General features: G+C 45.7%; 2 protein-coding genes across 2 annotated transcripts in view; both read right to left on the bottom strand.

Moving 5' to 3' along the window:
- Positions 1-14,889, bottom strand: part of stab2 (stabilin 2) — a gene marked incomplete at its 3' end in the record, with an annotated part of 27,737 nt that extends 12,848 nt beyond the window's left edge. The window contains exons 1-34 of the mRNA XM_017437165.3: positions 14,758-14,889; positions 13,359-13,483; positions 13,127-13,242; positions 11,372-11,457; positions 10,721-10,787; positions 10,542-10,637; positions 10,230-10,352; positions 9,942-10,138; positions 9,304-9,431; positions 9,096-9,229; positions 8,785-8,864; positions 8,539-8,682; positions 8,291-8,434; positions 7,807-7,869; positions 5,546-5,662; positions 5,409-5,462; positions 4,565-4,645; positions 4,296-4,448; positions 4,160-4,219; positions 3,983-4,081; positions 3,823-3,909; positions 3,633-3,744; positions 3,370-3,550; positions 2,706-2,799; positions 2,472-2,630; positions 2,270-2,365; positions 1,938-2,030; positions 1,814-1,861; positions 1,348-1,481; positions 1,158-1,260; positions 996-1,073; positions 831-920; positions 627-734; positions 322-453 (exon numbers count right to left, since the gene is read on the bottom strand). Coding sequence (XP_017292654.2) covers positions 322-453; positions 627-734; positions 831-920; positions 996-1,073; positions 1,158-1,260; positions 1,348-1,481; positions 1,814-1,861; positions 1,938-2,030; positions 2,270-2,365; positions 2,472-2,630; positions 2,706-2,799; positions 3,370-3,550; positions 3,633-3,744; positions 3,823-3,909; positions 3,983-4,081; positions 4,160-4,219; positions 4,296-4,448; positions 4,565-4,645; positions 5,409-5,462; positions 5,546-5,662; positions 7,807-7,869; positions 8,291-8,434; positions 8,539-8,682; positions 8,785-8,864; positions 9,096-9,229; positions 9,304-9,431; positions 9,942-10,138; positions 10,230-10,352; positions 10,542-10,637; positions 10,721-10,787; positions 11,372-11,457; positions 13,127-13,242; positions 13,359-13,483; positions 14,758-14,841 — 3,666 coding nt within the window. The remainder of the gene's footprint in view (positions 1-321; positions 454-626; positions 735-830; positions 921-995; positions 1,074-1,157; positions 1,261-1,347; positions 1,482-1,813; positions 1,862-1,937; positions 2,031-2,269; positions 2,366-2,471; positions 2,631-2,705; positions 2,800-3,369; positions 3,551-3,632; positions 3,745-3,822; positions 3,910-3,982; positions 4,082-4,159; positions 4,220-4,295; positions 4,449-4,564; positions 4,646-5,408; positions 5,463-5,545; positions 5,663-7,806; positions 7,870-8,290; positions 8,435-8,538; positions 8,683-8,784; positions 8,865-9,095; positions 9,230-9,303; positions 9,432-9,941; positions 10,139-10,229; positions 10,353-10,541; positions 10,638-10,720; positions 10,788-11,371; positions 11,458-13,126; positions 13,243-13,358; positions 13,484-14,757) is intronic.
- A 2,070-nt stretch (positions 14,890-16,959) lies between these two features.
- Positions 16,960-18,772, bottom strand: part of wnt16 (wingless-type MMTV integration site family, member 16) — an 8,710-nt gene continuing 6,897 nt past the window's right edge. Inside the window, exon 4 of the mRNA XM_025010832.2 lies at positions 16,960-17,612. Coding sequence (XP_024866600.1) covers positions 17,157-17,612 — 456 coding nt within the window. The 3' untranslated portion in view covers positions 16,960-17,156. The remainder of the gene's footprint in view (positions 17,613-18,772) is intronic.

Below are 18,772 nucleotides of genomic sequence, written 5' to 3'. Positions count from 1 at the left end.
CTGTCTGTCTGTCAGCCTGTCTGTCAGCCTGTCCATCTGCCTGTCTCTCTGTCTGTCTGTCTGTCAGCCTGTCCATCTGCCTGTCTCTCTGTCTGTCTGTCTGTCAGCCTGTCTGTCTGTCTGTCTGTCTGTCCGTCCACCTGTCTGTCTGTCTGCCTATAAATAAACCTAAAGCCATCTTCTGAATGAGCTGAATGTTTTGAAACACAAACAGCTAAAACAGCCGAGGAAGTTAAATTGTAAAACTGTTTGAAAAATAAAAGCTGACTCAGTGATCAGATTATAGAGAAATGAGGTCAGAAGGCAGGATGAGACTCAAACCTTCCCGTCTCGAGGGTAGATCCCGAGCTGAAAGGGAAACCCCAGCAGAGTCTGTTTGTATCCTCCAGGCTGAAGGTCTGTCTTCAACAGGCGCTCCGATATGACCACATGGTACCGAGTCATGTTTACATCCTGTCAGCGCGTACAAAATAAAAGCTTTTTTCACACACAAAAACATTTAAAGTGTCAGAAAGAGCTTGTTTGTATGAATCTTTGATCGGTTTCTAATGAAACATCAGTTCCGCTCGGAGGTTTCCATCCATCATCATGAACATGAAGGTCAGATTAATGTTAGGTTTTCATACCAGGGTGGTTGCAGCCGTCTTCTGGAGGAACTCATTGATGGCGCCGTTGGTTGGAGCGAAGACGGTGAACCCGTCAGCCTGCTCGATCTCATTGGTCAGATTGTAATCCTAAAGTTAAAAATCATAAATCATGAACAAACAGCTGGATTGTTTTCCAGCTGTGTGTGTGTGTGTGTGTGTGTGTGTGTGTGTGTGTGTTCGTACGATCAGATAGGTTCTGAAGAGTGAGAACTCGGGTCTGAGAGCAAGGGTCGCCAGCAGACCTTCACTCAGCTTCCTGTCAGGAACCAGAACCTGGAGACAGGAACCAAAGGCTGAAGATAGACTGGAACTGCAGAGTGAACCAGAAGCTTCTCCTCAGCTTTGTACCTGATCGATGACATGGATCAGCCCGTTGGTCGCAGCTACATCTGAGGTGATGATGGTCGCGTCACCGACAGATGTCATCTGACAACACAAGCATGGTTCAAAACCAAAACAGAACCACACAAGGTGTTCCCTACGCTTTCAAGGTTCATCTGGACCTCTAACCTGGTCTTTGGTTGAAACAGGAAGTGATGTTGACAGCAGAGACGTCACAGAGGACACACCTCTCAGCTCGGACAGAGGATAGCTTCCAGAGATGATATGGTTTCTGTCAGACAGAATAAAAAGCAGCTGTCACTTATTTTAACTTTAATAAATCTTGAAATCTGAGTTAAGAGCAGCACGGAGCAGAAACCTGATGAGGCTCGGTAGGTTCCCCTTCATCGTCCAGAAGGTTCTGTCCTTTGAGGACATTTTAGTGATGGCGGTGGATGTTGGAACCAGGAGAGTAATGTTCTGATCTGATAAAGAGCTGGACAGACCGGACTCCTGTTAGGAAGACATGAAGTAATAAATATAAAACAGACCGTATTCACTCCCTGCTGCCTGGTGCTCCAGCCTTAACTCCTGAGTTTTGGTCAGCCCAAACCCAGTCATGTGGGTCTGAACATTTCCAGCAGTAAACAGATCCAGACTGCAGGCAGGTCAGTGAAGCTCACACTCTGTATGAAGCCTTGGTGCTGGAAGCCACACCACTATCTATGTCTTCAGTCAAGAACAATGAACCATCTGTCTGTGGGTCTTTGAGTTTGGTTCATTGGTTCCTGCCTGTGATGCTGATCTGAGCAGGTCGTAACGGGTCATGAAGATCAGAAACTCACTGTGGTCCAGGTGAAGAAGTCTGAGGCATTGGGTAGAGTCATCAGCTCCTGAAACCATCAGAAAAACAAACTCAGGCTGGATTTACAGACAAGAAGAAGCTGAATAAAAAAGGTTTTGCCTCACCTGTTCGATGGTACCATAACACACGTGTCCATTTCCAACATATCCATCATCACAGACACACGTCCACTGAGAGGACAGGAGACGGCAGCTGGCCTGAAGACAGGAACACCACCAGAAGCCCAAAACAAACTTTTATCATTCAGAACACAGTGGGATCCATTTATCAGCCTAACAGATTCATCCTGTCCAGTCCTGGTCCTGGAGAGCCACCATTCTGCAGGTTTTAGATGTTTCTCTGCTCTTCAGCAGGTCTTCACCTTCTGCAGAAGCCTGTTACCAATCAGTCATTCCCAGCAGAGAAACACCTGTTTTAGGCTACGAGCAGGACTCACCAGGTAGTGACAGCCTCCGTTTACAGTCACACACTGGTTTACCGCCTCGCAGAAAAACCCGTTTCCTTTGTAGCCGGCCTTACAGCTGCAGTCGCTCTGAACAGAAACAAACTCAACTTTTAGTTACAGATTTTTGTTTTTAACAGTGTTGTTTATTAGTCTGATGTAAATCAGATAATAACACTTTTAGTGTGAATGTTACCTGTCCAGGTCCGACATAGATGCAGGTGGCGTTGGCATGGCAGCCTCCTCTTTTAGCATCATGGCAGTTGTTGATTGGTTGACACCCGTCTCCGTCCTCTGTCCACCCAGTCAGACACTGACAGGTGTGCGAACTGGGGCCTGTCTTTATACATTTAGCCTGCAGGGGCCAGTAAACACTGTGAGAAGGTACGGCAGCGAGGGTTCAGGAAACACATGGACAGTTTGAACTTACGTTGATGCTGCAGCCACCTCGGAGAGGAGGAGCACAGGGATCGGACTCCACACAGGTGATCCCATCACCTTGGAAACCAGGTTTACAGACACACCTGGAAGAGTTCACAGCACCCAGAGATCAGAGAACATTTTTACTTTGAAGGCAGATAAAGATTTGATCTGCCTGGGAACAGTAAGTTGACCAACAGTTGGTCTGGATTATATTCTGTTGTTCTCAGAATCTTTCATGTCAGGTTCTCGTTTCCAGGGTCATGATCCAGTGTTGGATCAGGGGCTTCGGGATCAGTTTGGTCATTGTGCTTCCACAGAAGGAATCGGAAAAACCTTCAACACCGAGCTGTGAGAAAAAGTTTTATTTAAAGATAAAACAAAGATGGCATTGTTTTACCAACAGCAGAGAGGGAAAGATTCCTGTGGGGGAAAGATTTTGTTAGGGAAGGATTCCCTTAGACGCAGTGGTGTCCAATCCTGGTCCTGGAGGGCCACTGTCCTGCAGGTTTTAGATGTTGCTCTGCTGTGGCACACCTGATTTGAATGACTTAGTGATTAACAGGCTGCTGCAGAACTTGAAGACCTGCTGAAGGGAAACAACTAAAACATGCAGGATCGTGGCCCTCCAGGACCAGGATTGGAATGTTAGCACTTCCTGCAGGTAAGCTCACCTGGGTGATCCATCGCTGAAGTCACAGTCAGCGTGGGCATGACAGAACCGGGCCAGAGCGCCGCAGACAGACGTCTGTCGCTCGCAGAACCGACCCGTGAAACCCAGGAGGCAGGAGCCTGGTTTACATTGACCAGCCGAGTCCGGACGGTTGTCACACTGTCCGTGGATACAGGGGCAGGCTGAGGACACACAGGTGAGCTGTCACACAGGTGATCTTACATCACCACTCGGTCTCAGCACCACAGTTCCTCTCCCACTTACTTGTATCGCAGTTTGGCCCGTATTTGTTGGAGGAGGAGCAGTACTGACAGCGAGAACCTCGGAAGTTTGCCTCACAGATGCAGGATCCGTTTCCTCCGATCCCGTCCACACACTGAACAACAAAAACCCAGCAGCTTTCTTCAGTCAAACACACTGAGGGTCTGTAAGGTGCTCTGATGGTGGATCATACCTGTCCGTGTTCAGAACAAGGTGTCTGAAATCCACCTGGACAGGGAGAGCAGTCCGGACCGTAGAAACCTTTACAGCATGCCTGAGTCTGAACATACAGTTAGATGATTTGACCTGGGTTAGCTTTATAGTAAAGAAAGGAAAAACTTGTGGTTCTGTACCGTTATGGTTGTGTTGCAAACTGGAGAACAACCTCTGACCGAGAACCTGATGGGTGGACTGATGGGCATGGTGTAAACACATCCGAAGGTGTAGGTGTCCTGATCCACAAAGATCCTTGTGCTTTACATCATTCACACAAACATCCACTTAGATAATAAACCCCAAAGAGGTCTTACCGCATAGACTCCAGAAGAGCACTGGGACATGCTGACTTTAGAACAACTGACACACGCGCCCTAAAAACCATAACAGGTGTGAAACATCGGAACAAAACAGTCCGAACAATTAAAAAAGGTTTGTTCTCAGACTCACCTGGGTGGTCTTGGTCTCTGTGATGTCACACCTGTGGGGCAGGACAGGTTGGATGGAGGGCGGAGTCAGAACTCCATCCATCACATACAGACGTCCGTTCTTAGCTGCCACAGCAGTCTCAAGTACGGCCATGTTGTTGACCAGAATCTGACCCTGAATCAGCCACAGCCAGAGAAATTACAGGTGAAAAAGTGCAGTGAGATTCATGACGTTTATGGTAAAAACTGACAAGAACTAGAATCAAGCTGAGTTTCAACATCCACACTCACGTTTTCTGTCACATTGATGGTCAGGACCTGGTTGGCCAGCGTCACAATCGTCGGGCGCGACACAGCGTTGTAAACCTCCAGCTTTAAGGAAGAAGAAATAAAAATCACGATTTCTACAAAAACACAGGGTGAGCTGAACGACTGTTGAAGTTAAAGTTAAAATGAGAAGAACGAAAGCTGAAAGAATCCAAACACCGTAGCTAAAAGCTAAAATCAACCAAACCATAAATAATAGCAAAAAGGAGCAAAAGGCGAAATAAAATCTTAAAGCAGACGAGCTAAAAGCTCAAAGTAGCAGGTTGGCAGCAACAAAGTCAAACAGCAAACTGGCTCTGTTTCTGTCCTTTTAGTTCATGTAGAGTTCAGAGAACAATGGTATTAAAGCAGCTAAAGACATAAAATGTTTTCAAATAAAGTTAAAATTTCAAAAAGTATAAAAGTTACAAAAACTAAACCAGGATTGGCCTGGTCCTCAGGGCTGCCATCGTGCAGGTTTTCCTTGTTCCTCTGCTCCAGCACACCTGGTTTGAATCAATGGGTGATTAACAGGCTTCTGCAGAACATGAAGAGGTGATTTAACCCTGAATCAGGTGTGTCGGAGCAGAGAAACAAGGAAAACATGCAAGATGGAGACCCTGAGGACCAGGACTGGCCACCCCTGGACCATACAGTCCTGAATATTTTGATGTACATTTAGTTAAAACAGACAAAGTTAGAGTCCAAACAACATGCATAAGAAAGTCTAAACAGGAAAACTATATGCTGAGTCAGCGTTCAGACAATCCTGAGAGGAAACAGGAACAGATCCAGCTCCTGAGGACAATCAGCGGACGGTTGAACTCACCTCGACAGACGGGACGATGTGGTTCCTGAGGAACTCCAGGAGCTTGCTGTGACCCTGAGGTTCAGATGAAAGATCAGCTGATGATTCCAACCAGTAAGAAACTTTCAAACAAACATTCTGTTCTCATTTGTCCTCACGTCTGCACTGCTGAGGTACTGCAGGACGCCGACCGTCATCACATCAAACGCTGCAGCTGTTGGAGCGAAGACGGTCATCGGTCCAGGAAGGTCCATCATGGACACCAAATCCGTTTTCTGAGTAAAAAATTTACAAGATAAAGGAATTAAGTTTGACTGTGTTTTGTTTCTTTTCTCACATATTTATTGTATATTTAATTAAATCCTGCAGGTTAGAAGCTGCCAGGTGTTCTCTGGATTCACTTGTGATGGAGCTGGAGATTCCCACAAACAGGGACGGTCCTGCAGGACCTCCCAAAGTCCTGATCCAAGACCAGCTCCCAATTACACCAACCAGACTGACACTAATGTTATCTGTAGGGTTCATCCTCTGACTGACACTAATGTTATCTGTAGGGTTCATCCTCTGACTGACACTAATGTTATCTGTAGGGTTCATCCTCTGACTGACACTAATGTTATCTGTAGGGTTCATCCTCTGACTGACACTAATGTTATCTGTAGGGTTCATCCTCTGACTGACACTAATGTTATCTGTAGGGTTCATCCTCTGACTGACACTAATGTTATCTGTAGGGTTCATCCTCTGACTGACACTAATGTTATCTGTAGGGTTCATCCTCTGACTGACACTAATGTTATCTGTAGGGTTCATCCTCTGACTGACACTAATGTTATCTGTAGGGTTCATCCTCTGACTGACACTAATGTTATCTGTAGGGTTCATCCTCTGACTGACACTAATGTTATCTGTAGGGTTCATCCTCTGACTGACACTAATGTTATCTGTAGGGTTCATCCTCTGACTGACACTAATGTTATCTGTAGGGTTCATCCTCTGACTGACACTAATGTTATCTGTAGGGTTCATCCTCTGACTGACACTAATGTTATCTGTAGGGTTCATCCTCTGACTGACACTAATGTTATCTGTAGGGTTCATCCTCTGACTGACACTAATGTTATCTGTAGGGTTCATCCTCTGACTGACACTAATGTTATCTGTAGGGTTCATCCTCTGACTGACACTAATGTTATCTGTAGGGTTCATCCTCTGACTGACACTAATGTTATCTGTAGGGTTCATCCTCTGACTGACACTAATGTTATCTGTAGGGTTCATCCTCTGACTGACACTAATGTTATCTGTAGGGTTCATCCTCTGACTGACACTAATGTTATCTGTAGGGTTCATCCTCTGACTGACACTAATGTTATCTGTAGGGTTCATCCTCTGACTGACACTAATGTTATCTGTAGGGTTCATCCTCTGACTGACACTAATGTTATCTGTAGGGTTCATCCTCTGACTGACACTAATGTTATCTGTAGGGTTCATCCTCTGACTGACACTAATGTTATCTGTAGGGTTCATCCTCTGACTGACACTAATGTTATCTGTAGGGTTCATCCTCTGACTGACACTAATGTTATCTGTAGGGTTCATCCTCTGACTGACACTAATGTTATCTGTAGGGTTCATCCTCTGACTGACACTAATGTTATCTGTAGGGTTCATCCTCTGACTGACACTAATGTTATCTGTAGGGTTCATCCTCTGACTGACACTAATGTTATCTGTAGGGTTCATCCTCTGACTGACACTAATGTTATCTGTAGGGTTCATCCTCTGACTGACACTAATGTTATCTGTAGGGTTCATCCTCTGACTGACACTAATGTTATCTGTAGGGTTCATCCTCTGACTGACACTAATGTTATCTGTAGGGTTCATCCTCTGACTGACACTAATGTTATCTGTAGGGTTCATCCTCTGACTGACACTAATGTTATCTGTAGGGTTCATCCTCTGACTGACACTAATGTTATCTGTAGGGTTCATCCTCTGACTGACACTAATGTTATCTGTAGGGTTCATCCTCTGACTGACACTAATGTTATCTGTAGGGTTCATCCTCTGACTGACACTAATGTTATCTGTAGGGTTCATCCTCTGACTGACACTAATGTTATCTGTAGGGTTCATCCTCTGACTGACACTAATGTTATCTGTAGGGTTCATCCTCTGACTGACACTAATGTTATCTGTAGGGTTCATCCTCTGACTGACACTAATGTTATCTGTAGGGTTCATCCTCTGACTGACACTAATGTTATCTGTAGGGTTCATCCTCTGACTGACACTCATGTTATCTATAGGGTTCATCCTCTGCATGATCAGGACACAGAGTTATTAACACCTGGTGGTTTTAACTGAACAGGTTCTTCTTCGTGTTTTAATTGTGTGAAAGAAACCAAACCTCCAGTAAAGTCTTGAACGTCTGAAATTTTCCGTTGTCAGCAATGATCTTCATCAGATTCTCCTGAGGATGAACAACATTATGTTAAAGTAGTGACAATAAGAATAAATGAAACAAAAAACAATAAAATAATTTCACACAAACGTGAACTTTGTCAAACAGTTGCAGCTTTGGTAAAGTCAAAGTTCAGCCTTTTTACTGATGCTCTAAAAGCAGACCAGGAAGGTTCCACGAGTTTCAGGGTCCAACGCACTCTGGGTTTTAACCTGGGATGGACTGGTTCTAAGGTATGGTTCTGGAGCTGATTCTGACTCAATATGAAGATGTTTTTTCAGGTAAATCTTCCAGAAATGGTAAAAAAAAGAAAACATTGAGATATGAGGAGATGTTTCTTTGTGTGAAGAAGAGAATGAAAACATTCTTTTTGGTGGAGAGATCGTACCTGACAGGAAACATTCAGCTGACAGAAATATTAGTGTCTCACGTCTGTGTTGCTCTGGACCGTGGGGGAAACGCCGTCCATCAGCTTGTTGATGAGATGGATCATCCCATTGGACGCTACCAGGTCAGGCTGGATGATACTGCCTTTCTTCCTGCTCCCATGGATACGGATTTTAGTTTGAGTGACCTGGAGTAAAACAGCAAGATAATCTCATGTTAGTCTCATCAACCAGAAGGGACGGTCCACCCTCCTTCCCTTCAGGGTTCTGTTACTCTGGTCTGACTCCTCACCGATGTGTCGGTCTCAGCTGGTTTTCCTGTCAGGGTGTAGAAAACATCAGTTTTCTTCAGAGCTTCGGATGACATCTCCCCAGCAACCAGGTGGAGGTTCAGCAGGTATTTAGCTTTCAATGGGTCTGCAGTCAGAGCTTTTATCTGGAAAAATGAAAAAGTTATAAAAGTTTTCAGCGTTTCATCTGATCACTCTGAGATTTCTGTTTCAGTTCAGTTTCTGGTCGAAAACTGATAGAAACTTACAGAAACTCCCCTGAAGGCTTTATTAACCGGGACAAAAATGGTAAAAGGACCCAGGTTCTGCAGAGACCATGACAGAGAACCTGAGGAACAAATTAATAAAGGAACACATGAGCAGGACCCAAATGACAGCAGATCCCAACAATCTGACATATAAACATGGACAAATGTGTTTGTAACGTTTTGTTAAAGAAAAAAATCCAACACATTAATTCTCGTCTGTGGTTTGATTTATCTGTCCTGAACCGTCATTCTGTTGTTTAGTTCAAACCTCCTGGACTGAAGCCTTTTGGACGCAGAAGTTAGTTAGTTACCGAACAGAGAGATGGCGTTGCTCAGCTGACCCGTCCACTGTCCTCTGGGTTTTGTGTTTAGTTCGTTTAGACGCTCCATGATGTTCCCAAAACACTGCTTACCGTTCCCAACATACCCCTGAAGACAGGTGCACCTGAAGGGGCAGAGCAGCAGGACCATCAGGTGTGCATTCAGGTAAACTCAGGGGAAAACAGGTCAGGAACCTACTCGACTTGATTGGGTCCCATAGTGGTGCAGTTGGCATTCCGGTCGCAGGAACTGGGTCTGCAGGCATCCTTCAGGCTGCAGGAACCACCAGACAGGTTCTCAAAGCCAGGAAGACACTCGCAGTGAGACTGAAGTAGACATGAAGACAGAGGAGTCAAAATCCATGGCAACATGAAGACAGACTGCAACCTGAATTACAATCACAGTCTAGATCAGTCCTGATTTCTGCTGATGTTTGATTTTCATTCTGATCTTGATTATCTTCTACCACAAATCCAGACCTGGATCTTGTTTCTGATCCTGGCTGTTGTCTTGTCTGGATTTGGACCTCAGCCATATTCCGAAAGATAATCCGTCTCTGACATCCTTGATCCAGATCTTGCTTTTGATGTTAATTCTTGAACTGTTCTGGTTCTGAATAACTTTTATAGTTTTGTTTCTGATCAGAATAAGATTTTTTGTCTAATCTGATTTCTGATCCTGATCCCAGTCTGGTTCCTGACCCAGAATAATCCCAGTCCTGATCCGGGTCTTTTTCCTGACCCAGAATAAGCCCAGTCCTGATCCCGGTCTTGTTCCTGACCCAGAATAACCCCAGTCCTGATCCCGGTCTGGTTCCTGACCCAGAATACTCTCACCTTCCCCGGTCCATCATAGACGCAGCGGGCAGACTCAGGGGAGCAGCCTCCGTGTGGAGTCTGACACGGATCGGATGCCATGCAGACCTGTCCATCTCCACTGTAGCCCTCTTTACAGGTGCACAGGTGTTGGTTTGGACCCGTGTGGACACAGGACGCATGGACATGACAGACAGACTGAAGACACGGGTTTTTGGCTGTGAAGTACAGAAATAAAGCATTTTTTGTTTCAACTCAACCTCTAAAACAGATGTTTCAGAGTAAAACTGGACCTCCAGGTGAACTCACACAAACACTGAGATCCTGATGTTTGGTAGCCGGGTTTACACTGACACACCAGCTGTCCTGTCAGAGCTTCTTCCATGCACCGAGAGTTCTGTGGACAGGTGAGAGCTGCACAATCAGGTAACTCTGTAAGACATGATAAGTACCAGCTCAGGTGAGAGGTGACAGAGGAATGGTACAGTGGTAGAGAACCAGCCACAGGTTTCAATGATAAACTGGAACAAGATGACAAACAGAAAAGGTAAACAGGTAAGAAACCAGAAACATTTACAAATATGGGTGGATTAAAGGTGCAGGTAACAGGTAAGGTCTTACCTTGGTCACAGTTTGGTCCTTTGTATCCAGAGAAGCAGGTGCATCGCCCGTCACCTTTCAGTCCAGAATCACAGAGACCGTGGACACATGTGCACTCTGAGACCAAAGACACGAGGACAGCAGATGAGAAACAATCTGTCCACACTGGTTTTACTCAGAAGTGTTTGATCTGAAGTTACCTGAGCTACAGGTGGGTCCGTAACGTTCTGGTACACAGTCCTCACATGCAGTTCCTGCAAAACCATCCTGAGATACACAGAGAAACACCATGAGTGCAATGCTTCATCTACAGTGACTGTAGCACCTTCTCACAGTGGTCCAGATCTTCCTAATGGTTTCTACAGATAGCTCTAATCTCGTTCATGGTGGTCCCGAGCCCCTCAAGGAGTCTGGAGGAACATCTAAAGGCCTTTGCATACTTCATAAGAAGTCACAAAATCGGCTCTCAGTCATGTGATCACATGACAAAAATTGCATTGTTTTGTTCTCATAGCAGCTCCGTCTGCTGCTTTGTGACACAAGACCCGGGTTTCTCACACAGGTTTGCTCCAAGTGTCGTGTGATTGGCCAGAAGTTGTGGGCGTGTTTATGAGGAAAAGCCGATGAGCTTCAATGGAGTCATTTTGTTTCTACTGAGAAGCAGTTGGAGGCTGTTAGAAAATACAGCCGTCTTTACATCTGTTCCAGCAAAACTTAGAAACCTCTGAACCTAAAAAGATAGTCAGTCGATGAAGAACTTGTGGAAGGAGATATCACAGTTATTGTGCACAGAGGAGACAGTTGTTTCTGCTGTAAACAGGTGTGTGTGTGTGAACAGGTAGATGTATCACCTGGCAGCTGCAGGTCCCGTTGCCCCCCAGCCCTTCGGAGCAGACCCCCCTGCCCCTGCAGGGTCTGTCGGCCTGATCGGGACACTCTGAAACACAAACAGGAAGTTGGTTGAATCACTTTGTGGAACATTGCAGCAACACCATTGTTTTTATGTTTTCTGACAGGAAACTGACCCCCCCTCACTTCCTGCTTTGCTCTGATTCCTTTCATCACTTCAGCAGCTTCTCTGTTTCCCTTCAGATTTGACCTTTTCATCATTTAACAAAAATCCTTTGAACTTCTGTTCAGTTATTTTTTAAAATGGGGGGTATTACAGATCTAGAACAGAAGCAGCAAAACATGATGCTGCAGACAGTAAAACCTCAGATTACCTGGATCGACACCATAAATTTAACATTTCTGAAAAAGTTGTGGAAAATACAAATTAAAAATAAATGCAATGATTTTCAGATCTTATAAACCGATATTTTATTCACAATGGACCATAGTAAACATATCAAATGTTGAATTTAAGAAACTGCATCATATTTAGTTACAATAATCCTGTAAAGGCTGTAAAGTAAGTGGTATCAATACGAAACATCTGGAGGAGCTCTTAGTAACTAATGAGGTTAATTGTCAGCAGGTCAGTCAGAGGACTGCAGGTAAGACGAGCTTTTAGAGGCTGAAGATGGGCAGAGGTTCACCAGCTGACAGGAAACACAGGAACACTTTCAGAATAAAGTTCCTCAACACAATATTGGGAAGACTTTGAATCTCCATCATCTCCAGCTCATAAAATCATCAACAGATCTGAAGAATGTGTAGAAACCTCTGAGGTCAAAGGTCAAGGCTGTTCTGTCTGTAAACACAGTTCACCGTGCCTTCCACAAATGCTGCTTAAAGCTCTATCAGGCAGAGAAGAAGCCAGATGTGGACAGATGTGTCTCCTCTGTTCTGAGGTCAGCCTGCCTCTCTGATGGTATGAAGGTGCATTAGAACAACATCTGCTCCCATCCAGGACTGTTGAACAGACAGAATGAGACGACCTCAGGTCCAGATGTTTACAGATGCTGCACAGAGGAGAACATCTGGAACATCTGCTGCCAGCAGATTCAGAAGGATCTGGTTTTCTCCTTTAATGGTTCAGTTTCTTAGTTTGACCATCTGATCTGTTTACGGTGTTCAGAATAACGGCTGTATAAATTTTCTTTGTTTTTAATTTGAGCTGATGTGCTTTAATGACATAAACATAGATGTTTGAATTTATCAGCTGTTGGATGTAAAATAACCCTTTTTCTCCTGCTTCGACCATCAGTTCCAGTGTTTTTGGTGTTTCTCAGCCAGTCCTGTTCGCAGGGCAAAGCTCTTATGGTCAGACTCTTGTTTGTCAGGTTTCGGGGGATCAGCGAGTCCAGCTCCATGTGTGTCAGCAGATTTCTGAGCTGCTGACAGTCTGCAGAGGGGAAGGAAATCCTGGAGGATGATCTGCATCCTGCAGGACTGAACATGTGACACGCGTCACCTTTTCAGACCTCTGAAGGCTGGAGTCAGAGTTCTGGTTTCTGGAAGTCCAGAACTGTTCTGAACTGTTCTTCATTCATTTAAAACTGCAGAAATATTCTGATACTGATGACTTTCCTGCAATTCCAGACGTCACCACCCGTCTGTACCTGGGCACCTGATTACGTGATGAAATGGGCGACACTGACAGAAACATTTACTTGTTGTACTTCCTGTGTAGACCCTACTGATCCAGTTTTTTGTGTACTGACCCATGCAGTCTGGACCCCAGAACCCAGGACAGCAGCTCTTCACCTCAATTTCTCTGTAGCACTGAGAGGAGCAGCCGTTGATGGTTAGCTTCATGCTGGAGGTGTTGATGTAGTACCTGCAGGGCAGACGGACACTCAGCTTCTTCTTCTCATTATTAACAAAAAGTGTTTCAGAGGCTGTAGAAGATGAAACATTTAGAAGTTCTTCAGTTTCTGTGTGCACGTTGCTCACCTGCAGCCCGGTGAGGTGGATCCTGGAGTCTTCTTGTACCCGGTCGGACACGGCACCAGCAGGGAGATGCTGCAGGAGTGACAGGCTGTCTGCGTCTTTAACGTCGCCGTGTTGAAACAAAAGTTCTGACAGAAAGAAACAAATTGTTGGGATCTGTGTTTTTGTGTTTCAGTTTTATTGCTTTTTGTTTTTGTATTGAGTTATTGTTCAGTTAGTTTGTGTTCTGGTTTATATTCACTTCCCCTCAGTCTGCCACGCCCATCTACACCTGTCCAAACTTTGCAATCATGCCACCTGTTTGCACTTACCTCGTTTTCCTCTGTGTTTAAAACCCGGTCATTTCCTCCACTACTCCGTCGGTTCATTGTTTCATTTGTCCTCGTCCCTGGTTGCTGTTCGATGTTCTTAGAGTGTTTCCTCCGTGTATTTGGATTTAGTTTGTTTGTTTTGCTGCCACATCAGTTTTTTGTTTTCATTTTAATAAATTAGTTTCAAGTATGAGTCTGCTCTCTGGCCTCCATCTCCGCCGATCACGACACAAATTCTAGCTTGAAACCAGAATGTCTCATTATTTGAATTAAATGAACACATCTGTCAGAACGGAGATCATCTGGTTCCAAACTTTGTTCTCAAACAACAGCTGAAGATCCTCAGAAGAAACACATTTATCTTAAAAACCTCAGAGAATTCACCCTCTTCCTCCAGAACCTCTTCGTGGCTTCTTGAATTTTTAATCCCTTTTTAAATATTTCTTGATTCTTATAATTCAGTTTGATTTCAGTTCAGGGAAAGAGCCGAGGATCTTCCCTGGGCATAGATCAACAGGAGGGAGGATAACGGCTCTTATCACTGCTCGTCTCCTGGATCTGGTGCATCCGCCGATGTAAAATCGTTTCTGCGCTAAGGTTGAACATATCAGGATCCTTAATCTGGTTTTAAGTTCAGAAAAACGACTGAGAACCAGAAAACCAAAGATGATGCCATGAACCAGAGACTGTTGGGACACCAGAACCTGTCTTTAGTCCAGTTTCTACATCAACCTGAACTGAGGACACTGCCGTCCAGGAAAGAAGCTCCAAATGTTCCACCACCTGAATGAAGAACCCTCCTGAATCAACATTTACACAACAAAAAGAAACTCCAAGAACATTGTACCCAGTGTTAAGCATGGTGGTGGTAGCATCATAGTCTGGATTCTGTAAACTATAGAAAGTAATTAATCATCTTAAAAACTTAAGGAAGAAAAATCTTTAATTTTACACCTTTAATTTCTGATTTAAAGACAAATTGTTAAACTCTGAGTTGATGGACGGACAGATGGACAGATGGATTGATGGATGGACGGATGGACAGATGGACGGATGGAAAGATGGACAGACGGATGGACGGATGCTCTTACCTGCTGAGGAGCAGCTGAAGACTTCCTCTCCATAATAATCATCATGGAAGCTACCAACAGCTGGAAACTCAGATGGACCTTCATGTCTTCTGCTGTCTGTCTCGTCCTGTGCGTCTCTTTTTAGTGTCCCTGTCCTCCCTCCCTCCCTCTGTCCCTCCTCCCCCAGCCTCACCCCTCCCTCCTGTGTTTCCTGAAACCAGGAAATGTGCTGAGTCGTGCTGCAGGAAGACTTTTCTTTTCTTTTAGTGTAACAGAAGGAGGAAAACAAAAAGCTGCTGAGACTCGAGACAAACTTACCTACTGAACTCGTTAAAAAACAGGTGAGCTCTCAGTGATCCTGGTTAGACCTGATCCAAGAACCACCTGGGACCCACATGGGTTCCCTTTATTCACATTGACCATTTTTGACCAAAAAACAACAGTTTGACATTAAAAACACTGAAATATTCAGCTGTGGTTCGACTTTATTATGAATAAAATCATTAAGTTTCTGCTCAGTGTGGGAAATCTATGCTGCTTGTTTTGATCTGTGAAACTTTATTCAGATGAGCCAATGTGAACGCTGTGAGCTCAGATCAGAACCGTGAACAGGAGCTTCGGTTTGGGCCCCTGGATCTGGTCCTGTTTGACCCGGTTCAACAGCAGGAAATCCTGGACTGGAAATCAGAATCTGCCTAAACCTTCCTGCTCTGTCATCAAACTCTGCTGATAAGACTCAGAGTCCTTCTGCTGACTCCTCCAGAACCAAAGACCTGAACTCTGAAACCACAAGGATTCATCTGTCCTCTGAAGGGAGGACACACAATCCCTATGATGTCCTCACAGATAGCCTGTTAGGAGAAGAGACTGTCTCCACAAGATAAAAACTGTCCTCAGGTGCAGAAGTGACTGAGGACAGGTGAAACTGTCCTCAGAAGGACAAACTGACCCAGTGAAACAGAACCAACTGTCCTCATGTGGCTAAAAGTCCTTATTTCAACAGTAGATCTGGTAAAAACATTAAAGTCGGATTTGTTCCTCGTGGTGTCCTGCAGGGAGAACTTCAGAACCCTCGCTGTGGGTCATTTTACTGTGACCCAGGTTCATTTCTGCCAGGATTCTGGACTCCATCGGGGCCTCCATTAGGTCTTTCTCACTGATTCTGGTCCTGGTTTTCCTTGGACCACTTCTTTTTGTTTTGGAAGATGTTTCATTAGTTTATCTGAGTGGAGATCTTCAGTGAACAGCTGTCAGACCTGACCCAGGTCAGACCAGGGTCCTGAAACTAACCTGCTGATTCAGGATTTATTTTTTCAGTGGTTCAATCAGTAACATTTTAAAATCTGGAATCAGTTTTAGTCACTGAAGGCTTTTAGGGTCTTAATGCTTAAATCTGATTGGTTTGCGTGGTCGTTCACTCCAGTGTGAAATGACCTGCCTTGCAGAAAGTATGACATCACGCTCCGCACGCTGACAGGAGTAAATATGGCCGCTGAGAGTGGAGGGACATTTGTCCTGAGGGACATCTGTCCTTTCATCTAACATGAATGTTCACACTGTGGTCAGATATGTATTCGATTCAGAACCACATACCAAAAAGACCTGAGCCACGTTCACACCGGGGCAAAGAATGGGAATCGGGTCACATTTACCTGCAGCGTGATCGTGGCCTTAAGGCGCTTCCATCCTCCGTAAGAAGTCACGGCTGTCAGTCGTGGTCCCATGACGAAAATTGTGTCATTTTGTTCTCTTACCAGTTTTGTCTATCCCTTCTCAAAACAAGACCCAGGCCGAACTGGGGCTTTGCTCCAACTATCCTGTGATTGGTCAGAGCTCATTGTGGGCGTGGTTAAAGCCGGTGCCCTTTAATGGAGTCATTCAGTTTCTGCTGTTAGAAAATAGGGCTTTACGTCTTCACAACTGTTCCCGCAAAACTGTGAACCTGTGAACTAAACAGACCGCAGAGACTCAGACGGCTCTCCTGTCGCTTTAATTACCTCATCTGTACGAGGAAAGGAGTGCTGAGGCGCCGGCAGGAGGAGGGAGGAGCTTCCTGGGAGTCTCGTACCCACTTCTTGACGTCGTATGGAGTCCAACAGGTCTTTGTTAAACTAAGTTCTTAAGAAGAAGAAAACCAGAAACTGAAAACAAAATGAATTCGTTTCCCTTTGAGTTGGTTGTGTTTTTAAAGGTTTGAAGGAAATAAAACAAACAAACATTTAGTTATTAACATATAAATAAATGTTTATTAACATTTTATTACCTTTCCATTTTGGGTTAAGACAAACTAAGAAAAATGATTTAAGGTGAGTTTGTTAAAAAATCTCTGAGGTCCTCGTTCCACTCAGTTTGTGTTCTTTCCAGGGTTTTCCAGGTGTCTCCAGGTCTACAGTTACTTACAGATGTCTCCAGGTGTTTCATCACTTACAGGTGTGCATGTCGTTCATGCTCTCGCAGCGCCTGCAGTGGACGTAGCAGCACCACACAAACTTGCACTCGCAGCGTTGGACGTGTCTCTCCACGTGCGTGTTGTATCCTCTGCCGCAGCACAGCAGGTTGCAGCCATCCGGCCCGACAGACGTCCGGTTGCAGCGGCGCCCCCTGGTGCCGGCGACGCCCCGCCGCCGGTCCGCCACGCAGTAGTTGGGAGACTTGTTCAGGTAAATGAGCTGGTGTTTGTCCACGGTGCGGCGTTGGTCCTTCCTCCTCACCTTCCTCCTGGAGCGATCAGACACCTGGACGCTCTGCTCGTAACGCTCCTTCAGGTACGCTCCGACCTGTCTGAAAGGCGCCATCGTCTTCCAGCAGGTCTTCACGGCGCAGGAGCCAGAGACGCCGTGACAGCGACAGTCTGTGGACATTGTCCTCTCGACGGCCTGCGGGACAGACAAACAGGAAGTGGATTTCTACGGAGCGGTTTCTCACCAGCATCACTGTGTTTGGATATATTTACACACAATGACATCTGTGCAACAACATTTAAACCTGGCACTGTTGCTTGACACCAGAGGAGCAACGGTTCTGTGGTGCTGTGTCCGGACCAGACCGGACAATCAGGACCAACCGGAGTTAAAGGACAGGGGCAGATTAGACTGCTTGTTATCTGCTCCATATTTAACTCTTCAGCTGCAGCCAGTAACTGCTCTGGGTCATCATCCATCCACTTCCTTCCTCCTGTCTGTGGTCGGGTTGTAGAGGCAACAAGTCAAGGAGGTCCCGGACATCTCTATCTCCAGCTCCTCCTGGAAGATGTCAAGGTGTTCCCAGATCAGAGAGGATACAGAATTCCTCCAGAGAACTCTGGCTCTGCCCTGGGTCATGCTCAGAAACCAGAGGGAGGCGTCCTGATCAGATGAACCACCTCAGCTGACTCCTGATGAGGAGGAGCAGTGGTTCTACTCTGACGAAACTCCTCATCTTCTCTCTAACGCTGAGCCCGGCTGCTTGGATCCAGGATCCAGGATCCAGGATCTCGTTCTTTCGGTAATGATCCAAACCTCATGACCACAGGTGAGGGTTGGAACGTAGATGGACCAGTAAATCCAGAGCTTTGCTTTTCAGCTCAGCTCCTTCTTCTCCACAACAGACCAGAGAAACGCCTCCATCATGGCAGACAAGGCCCTGAACCATCGGTCATCTCCCGGTCCATCCAGCCATCATTCAGGAACAGAACAGGACTCCCAGGTACTCACCCCTGGATCTAAGGCTGGACCTGAAGGTGGGTTCTGAGGCTGGACCTAAGGCTGGACCCAAGGCTGGACCCAAGGCTGGACCTAAGGCTGGACCCAAGGCTGGACCTAAGGCTGGACCTAAGGCTGGACCCAAGGCTGGACCCAAGGCTGGACCTAAGGCTGGACCCAAGGCTGGACCTAAGGCGGGTTCTAAGGCTGGACCCAAGGCTGGACCTAAGGCTGGACCCAAGGCTGGACCTAAGGCGGGTTCTAAGGCTGGACCCAAGGTTGGACCTAAGGCTGGACCTAAGGCTGGACCCAAGGCTGGACCCAAGGCTGGACCTAAGGCTGGACCTAAGGGTGGA

This window comes from Kryptolebias marmoratus, linkage group LG18 (assembly GCF_001649575.2).
Source record: "Kryptolebias marmoratus isolate JLee-2015 linkage group LG18, ASM164957v2, whole genome shotgun sequence".
Taxonomy (NCBI): Eukaryota; Metazoa; Chordata; class Actinopteri; order Cyprinodontiformes; family Rivulidae; genus Kryptolebias; species Kryptolebias marmoratus.
Note: the sequence above shows the minus strand (reverse complement) of the source record. Positions and strands in the feature narration are given on the sequence as shown.